Source organism: Beta vulgaris, chromosome 5 (assembly GCF_026745355.1).
Source record: "Beta vulgaris subsp. vulgaris cultivar EL10 chromosome 5, EL10.2, whole genome shotgun sequence".
NCBI classification, from domain to species: Eukaryota; Viridiplantae; Streptophyta; class Magnoliopsida; order Caryophyllales; family Amaranthaceae; genus Beta; species Beta vulgaris.
The window spans coordinates 5,444,496-5,452,304 of NC_079206.1; the positions used below are offsets into that span (position 1 = coordinate 5,444,496).

Genomic DNA, 7,809 nt, shown 5'->3' on the forward strand with positions numbered 1-7,809 from the left:
TGACATGTTAAAATTTTTACCTTTTCAAAATCAGGTGACTGAAATTTTGGAAACCTTTTTCAAATTTTGATAACAACTACTAATTTTGCTAAAAATAATTTATCAACTTAAGCAACTAATTTTTCAAATAGTTAAACTAATCAGCTAGTTTATCATTCTAACATCTTATCAGTTTTAAATTTATCTTATTAATTTCAATTAACTTTTCAGTTTCAGATTATTTTTAGCTACTATTAATATATTTCGCTAAAAGTTATAAAGAAATTTAATTTTCAAACATACATTTAGATAAATTCAACGATATCTTTCATACTAAATAATTAGTCAAAAAAAATTGATTAATACAATGTTTCTATATGAATAGAAGTAGGAAGTGGCCACGAGGGAGACAATGGAAAACATTAAACAAAGATGAATATTTAAGGAAATAGTAGGAGTGGAAAGTTTGTGGAGGACGACAATCATTTATAGAAAGTCAAAAATAAGAAAGAAGATGTTTTATCATATTATATATTGAACAACCTAGCTGTCGGTTCACCATGCCTCCATCCCCCTTCAACTACTCAAATAGTTAGGTAATTTCCTCCATTTTAATCACCAAATATTGTGAATCAGCTGGGCACAAAATTGAGTTCACATTGAGATGAATAAACTCGGGATGGGGTCAGTAGTAGCACAGGTAGAAGGAATATTAGTGAGGGATCCAGACCCGTTTCCATACTTCATGCTGATCGCATTTGAAGCCTCGGGTCCGATTCGTTTTGCTTTGCTGCTCTTATTCTGGCCTGTCATCCGTTTGTTGGACTTACTAGGTATGCAGGACTTTGGATTTAGGCTTACCGTTTTCATCGCGGTTGCTGGGATCCGAATATCTGACATAGAGTATGTTGGGAGGGCGGTTCTTCCCAAGTTTTATATGGATGATATGAATATGGATGCTTGGAGAATTTTTAACCAATATGGTAAACGAGTTGTTGTGACTAAAAGCCCTAGGTTGATGGTGGAGAGGTTTGTGAAGGAACATTTGGGTGCTGAGGAAGTTATTGGCAGTGAGCTTGACACGAATCGTTTCGGGTTTGCCACGGGTTTGGTTCGAAATGTTGGGTCGATCTCGTATCGGGTTTCCAAGTTATTTGGGAATGAAAAGCCTTCCTTGGGCTTAGGGAGCTCGATGGGATCTAATGGTACCACATTCTTATCACATTGCGAGGTTAGTTTTTTTTCCCCAAGTTAACTTACGTATTTATATATAAGTAATACACTTCTTTATTTTATATTGGAACTTTTTAGGAAAAGTGTATCACTTACAAACGAAGCATTTATAATTAGATTAGTGTTCCGTGGCATTGCATGGTAACTGGCAAGTAAAATTTCTCCAAACTAACCTACTTGATGAATCACATTTGCATATTACAACAAGTAGTACTGTCAAATATATTTTGTTAGCATTAAACAGTGACAATCACACGCATATGAGGTGAAAGAGTTATGATGTGCTTGACACGTTGCATTTTAAACTATCAATTACAATATTGTTGAGTGGAACACACTGTGTTTAAGTTTTTTTGACTTAACCCATCATTATTCACTAAATTTATACCTTTTTTTATTCTAAAGAAAAGTTGTTGAAGAAAGAGAACCTTATTACATCAAATAGATTGTGATTAAATGTCAATCATTAGATCATAAAATTTATTTATACTATCTGTTATATTAAAAAGAAATGATGAAAGGAGCACATCTCCTCGTTAGTAAGGTCCCCGTGATTCCTTTATAAAGCTATAAGTAGTTCGCGCACTCCACATTTTGATTCGTGTAGACATGGACTAGGTCTTTAAGGGTTTGTGGCTACCTCGTCCTGATGATGTAGTCTACAAGGCAAGCGGGAATGTATCGTGGTGCCCATAGATGCTTTTGTGGAAATTAACGATGAGCCAATTGAGTTTGTTTGAAATAGATAGAAGATAAATTAAAGATGTCTTGGCTTAGTGGTTAAGATTGAGGTGTTGTGAAAGATAGGTCACAGGTTTGAATCCTCATCCTTTTCTATGTACTGCCTTCGTGGCTCATATGGATAAAAAAAATAGAAGATGTAGATTTATTTATTAGTGTTAACCTATGCTAATTAATATAACTATAAATTTTTGATACGGGTTAATTCAGGAGGGATTTTCTTGTGTTGATGGACTTAATTATGTCTTTATTAACAAGAGTGTTTTTTGTTGGAGTTTAAGATTTGGTTATTATTGTTAGTTAGATTGTTAAGAATTTAGTAGTATTGTTAGTTAGTTTGTTAGATGATGTAATTTTAACATTAGTTTGGTTACCTATTGTAATTAGTATAAATAGGCATGTTGTAATATTCTAATACTTAACTTTTATTATTTTTACATCAGATTAATATACACATTGCATTTCTCTTTCTCTCTACGCTCTTTGAGCTCTCTCGAAGCCATCAATGGCTGACTTCACTCTTTTATCCTTTCTTCCTCCCTAAAACATGAATTCTAACATGGTATCAGAGCGGGATGAATCCTAGCTCAATTTCTTCCGCAAATTCTCTTCCTAATTCACAAAATTTCATCTTATATTCTCAGTTTCCCTAAAGTTTTTCCCATCAAAGTTTTGATCAATTTTTAGGGTTCTTTTGCTGTAATTTTTTATTCACGAACCTAAAATCATTATCCTCTCCTATTTCCACTAGTATGGAGAAATTGTTGTTCTTGGTGGTGATTTTATTTGTGCTTGCTGTTTTTTGCTCGCGATTTTCAGCTTCTATCTCCTCTTCTCTTATTCGAAGCATTCAAAGTTTGGTTCTTGGTTTTTGTTTCAAGATTTCATCTGCAAAGTTCTCATCGCTGAATTAATGATTTTGCTCAGTTCTCTACACAGTTGCTCCGGCGCAACTAGTTTGATATCCGAATCTTGAGTTTTCTTGAAGTTAGAGATTTGTTTTGTGTTGATTTGCAATTTCGTAATTGTTGAGAAATTACTTTGATTCTTGATTGCAATTTGGAAATCGGAGTCCTATTTTGGAGTAATAGTTTATTGGATGATGATTATTTGGTAGTCATCTGAATATGAGAGTGTTTTAGTGAATTTTTCTGGTGTTTTTCGGTCGATTTGGTTGGTCTTGGATTAAGATCTGATGAGTTTGAGTGGATACTCTGATGCATTAATTTTTGGAGGATATGAGGTTTTTTTTGGATGTTCCTGGTGATTTGAAAGATTATGTATTATGTTGATGCTTGATATTTTTTGTTTTGTTGGTGTGAACTGGGTAGTTAGTTTTTGTTTTGCTGGTTATTGTTCTTGGATTTGTTGTTGTGTTGATTTTGTTGTGGTTATTGATGGTCTTGTTGAGGATTAATTGTGGTGTATTTTTTTGGATATGTAGTTTCTTGCTCATTGTTCATGAGTCGACACCTTGATAATGATGTTTGGTGCATTTGATTAATTCTTCACATGGATTCATTTCTCCCTGCCTCATCTTCTTTCTCTACTACAATATTTTCTCCAAATTTTTTTTTTGTGCTTTTCTTCTCTTTCTTTGAAATTCTTCTTTTAATCATCTAAAATCAGTTTATCTACTGAATGTCTTTTCTAAATTTTCTCTGTGATCCCTATTGAGTGATCATTTATCTGTTTTGTTTAATGATTCATTGTGATCTCTTTTTCTCAAAGCATACGTTGTTAGATTCTAAATTTCATAGTCTTATGACTTTAAACTCCAACCCATAGTGGTTATCTTCTTTATATTTCACCCATACAGGTGTGTTTTGTGCCCTTAGAGGCTTGTTTGTTTCAAGATCCAAGTGATCATTTTTTTTTTGTTGCGACCCATATTGGTCCTTTGTCGCCCATTGGAGGTTTTGTTGTGACCCATTAGATGGTCAATTTTACACCCATAGTGGTTGCTCTTCAAGACCTAACAGATGGTGTTTTCTATGATCATTGTGATCATTTTTTATGAGACTCATTGTAGCTAGTCATTTTCAAAGACCCAAAGTGGTTCATATTTTTTGTTTCTTTATCTCTCCCTTCCATATTCACTCTACTTCTTTTCCTATCATTCCCATCTTTATTCCTTCCATTTTTAGTCTCTTCTTATTTTCTTTTCTTGGTTCTATACATGAATTGTCTCATAGTACTTCACTTGCCCTTTGGCACATATGGTATCAGTTCACCTTAGTGACTGGTTTTCTTTTCAAGCTTGGAATGTTATGTAGTCCTTCCAAGCTTGAGGGGGGCTTGTTTTACATATTACATTGGAGTTATGGTGTATATGGTTTTGATTGGTGGTTAGTTCAGAGGACAAGAAGTTGTAAAGTATATTGGCTTTCTATTTTAAGAAAAGTTTGCTGCACTGTGGTATTTTGGAGTATATTCTTTTTGATGGACTCGTGGTATTTAATGCTTGGTGGTATATGGTAAGGCTGAAGTAATATTCATGCGACAAATGAAGTTCCTATTCTACATGTTCATTCTAGTAGGTGATGAACTACAAGTTCCCAAGTTCACACAGATGCAAGGTTCTTTCTTCAATTTCATACAACAACAACATCAATGGTTATTCACTTTCAAAGTTCAAACTGGAAATACTTGTTCTACCATTCCCAATTTGAGGGGGGGGGGGTGGGTGGGTGGGTTGGAGTCTAAGATTTGGTAGTATTGCTAATTAGTTTGTTAGATGTAATTTTACCATTAGTTTGGTTACCTATTGTAATTAGTATAAATAGGTATGTTATAATAATCTAATACTTAACTTTTAATTTTTATATAATGATATACACATTCCATTTCTCTTTCTCTCTACGCTCTCCGAGCTCTCACTAACTCATCAATGACTAACTCCACTCTTTTCTCCTTTCTTCCTCCCTAAAACACGAATTCTAACATTTTGTGTTTTATTCTTTATTGTTAGGAAATATTGTTAGAAACTACCTTTTAAAGATACTTTTTTTTTTTTAAAAACTACCTTATATCACGTTTATTTTACAAAAATAACTTATAAGTGGAAAACCTTTAAAAAGCACTACCAAATGTAGCATTTACTAACCATGGTTAACTATTCCCTCCAAGTATCCTCTAATTTAAGATTCCGAAAATACCCTTTAAATGATCCTAACCACCATCTTTGTTTATTCCCTCACAGTAGCATTTTTCATCCCTTCAACCATTGAATTGCAGAGCAGCGACATTCCCATCATACCATATCTCGTTGCCTTCTAGACTCTATCAATGCAATTTTTTTCACTTCCTCATTGTCAATTTCTCACAGCAGTAGCATATCTCTCGTCATCATCCCTTTGTCTTCTGATTACATTAGTAGTTCATATAGACTTATAACAACCCCTAAACAGCAAAAATCTCCCCCGTCCACCATTTCAATGGTAACTACCACTAGCATCCTTTTGCCCACGTTTAAACATTCAGAGAACTTAAACTTTTGGTTCTTGCAATAGGGGTTAAGTAATCTACTATATATAGCATGAAAAAAAACAAGTCAAAAGCTTTTGCGAGGCTACCTCATTGTAACTATTGAAGGTGAGACTCTCAACGTAGTAAGGGTAATTTTCAAGCCACCTCAGTGAAATCTTCCCATAAGTTTATACCACGAATTTCAGCATCAATCCTCAGCTCTCTAAACATAAGGGAAAAAGCAATTGCATTCATGACTAATGACTATGAAAGCCAGAGTTATTGCTCTAAGCCCTTACTTATAATGAAAACATAGATGGCTAACATGTGCACAACTGTGCCTTATCGTCTAGATATTAACGATGGACCCCAATTATCTGGATCAAGTGGAGACAGAGATATCTCTAGTTCATCAGAGACATAGGAAAGACGAGTGATATTGGAAATTTGCTGATTAAAACCACTAAATGCTGCTCTGCAATTCCATTTTTAACCCAACTTGCAATATATGTATCTTTCTCTTAATGACTTAGATGCAATTTGATGTTCGTGTACCTGGTTGGGGTAATTGAAAGAAAGTAAAAAAAAATATGACTGCAGTGAGGAATTTGACAGTGAGGAAGTGAAAAAAAATTCAACGAGTCTAGAAGGGATTGTGGTATGTGGAAGGGATGAAAAAATGCTCTTGTGAGGGAATAAACAAAGAGGGTGGTTCAGGTCAATTAAGGAGTATTTTCATAATCTTATATTAGACGAATAATTGGAGGAAATAGTTAACCATGATTAGTTTATTTTACATTTTGGTAGTGCTTTGTAAGGTTTTTCCACTTATAAGGTAATTTTGTAAAATAAACGTGATATAAAGCAGTTTTTTTTTAAAAAAAAGTGTTTTTATAAGGTATGTTTTGATCATTTTTCCTTATTGTTATATGTGCTTTGGCTCTATGTGCTAGTCGTCAATTAGGACCTTTTGATGTAACTGTACCATCAACTAATTGCGTGATAGGACCCCATGCTTAAATTCACATCGACTTTTCACTTTTTGAGGTATGTATCAACAAGTCAATATTCATAATAACGCATTAATAAAACTTTCATGACGACTTGGATTTGAAAATAAACCTTAGCTTGAAACAAAGTTATAAAGATCATTATTTTGTTTATGTGCTAGAAGAAAAGTATAATAAAAAACACGGTGTTTCCACTATTGCAGGAGAAATGCCATCCTCCTTTCGTACATAAGCCATTAGAAGAATACGACCGATCGAACCTCCCAATTCCTGTGATTTTTCATGATGGTCGACTTATTAAGCTCCCGAAACCTGTAACAGCTCTCCTCATCTTACTATGGTTCCCCATTGGAATGCTGCTTGCAATCATCCGCATAGTGTCCTTCATAATGCTTCCAATGTCGGCACTTAAATACGGGGTAAAGATAATGGGTCTTCGCATGATTGTGAAAGGCGAACCCACCTCCCCGCCGCCTTCCTCCTCCACCAGTGTCCTCTTTGTCTGCAACCATCGCACTCTTTTCGACCCCGTATTTGTCGCAAGCATCTTGAATAGAAGAAGGATCGCCGCCGTCACTTACTCTCTCTCATCTATATGTGAGGCCTTTGCACCTATTCCAACTATTCGTCTATCTCGAATTCGCAACACCGACGAAGAGAAGATAAAACGAGAGTTGGCAAAAGGTGACTTGATAATCTGTCCTGAAGGAACTACATGCCGTGAGCCTTTCCTCTTAAGGTTTAGTAGTCTTTTTGCAGAACTAACTGATCAAATCGTTCCCGTTGCCATAAATTATAAGGCTCCATTATTCTACGCAACCACTGCTAGGGGATGGAAGGCCTTGGATCCAGTTTTCTTCGCTATGAATCCTACGTCGGTTTATGAGTTCACTTTCTTAGATAAGCTTCCCATTGAGACTACTTGCTTCCATGGTAAAACATCAATTCACGTCGCAAATTATGTGCAAAGACTATTAGCTGCCACTCTCAAGTTCGGATGTACCAACTTCACTAGGAAGGATAAGTATAGGTTATTGGCAGGGAATGACGGTACTGTTGCTACAAATGTTGATAAATGTCCTACATAATACATAGCTAATTATAACAAACTTCACGGTGCTTGCACATTTATTTTACTATCAGATTTTTTGTCTCTGGAATTAACGGGAACAGGAACTAAGCATATTCAATAAGCAGTTCACTGATTAAGTGAGTATAAATTTAAAATTTTGTTTTGTCCCAAAGGAAGATAAATTTGAAAAAAAAAAGTTCCTAATTGAGTCTATTGAAAGTTTTGATCATGTTTGTTCATACTACATGTGGGACTCTTCCCCCGTTTAATGGGTTTCACTGCACTGAAATCATGTTTTTTTTTTTT

General features: G+C 34.8%; 1 protein-coding gene across 1 annotated transcript; it reads left to right on the forward strand.

Annotated features, from left to right (window-relative positions):
• The first annotated feature begins 87 nt into the window (after nucleotides 1–87).
• Nucleotides 88–7,809, forward strand: LOC104892373 (glycerol-3-phosphate acyltransferase 5). The gene is made up of 2 exons (XM_010678292.4): nucleotides 88–1,210; nucleotides 6,635–7,809. Exons 1-2 carry the CDS (start codon nucleotides 644–646, stop codon nucleotides 7,517–7,519), a joined length of 1,452 nt encoding a protein of 483 aa, XP_010676594.2. The 5' UTR covers nucleotides 88–643; the 3' UTR covers nucleotides 7,520–7,809.

Coding starts and splice junctions, on each gene's coding strand:
- LOC104892373 (XM_010678292.4), top strand. CDS start 644: ATGAATAAACTCGGGATGGGGTCAGTAGTAGCACAGGTAGAAGGAATA. Junction 1,211..6,634: donor CATTCTTATCACATTGCGAG/GTTAGTTTTTTT, acceptor CCACTATTGCAG/GAGAAATGCCATCCTCCTTT.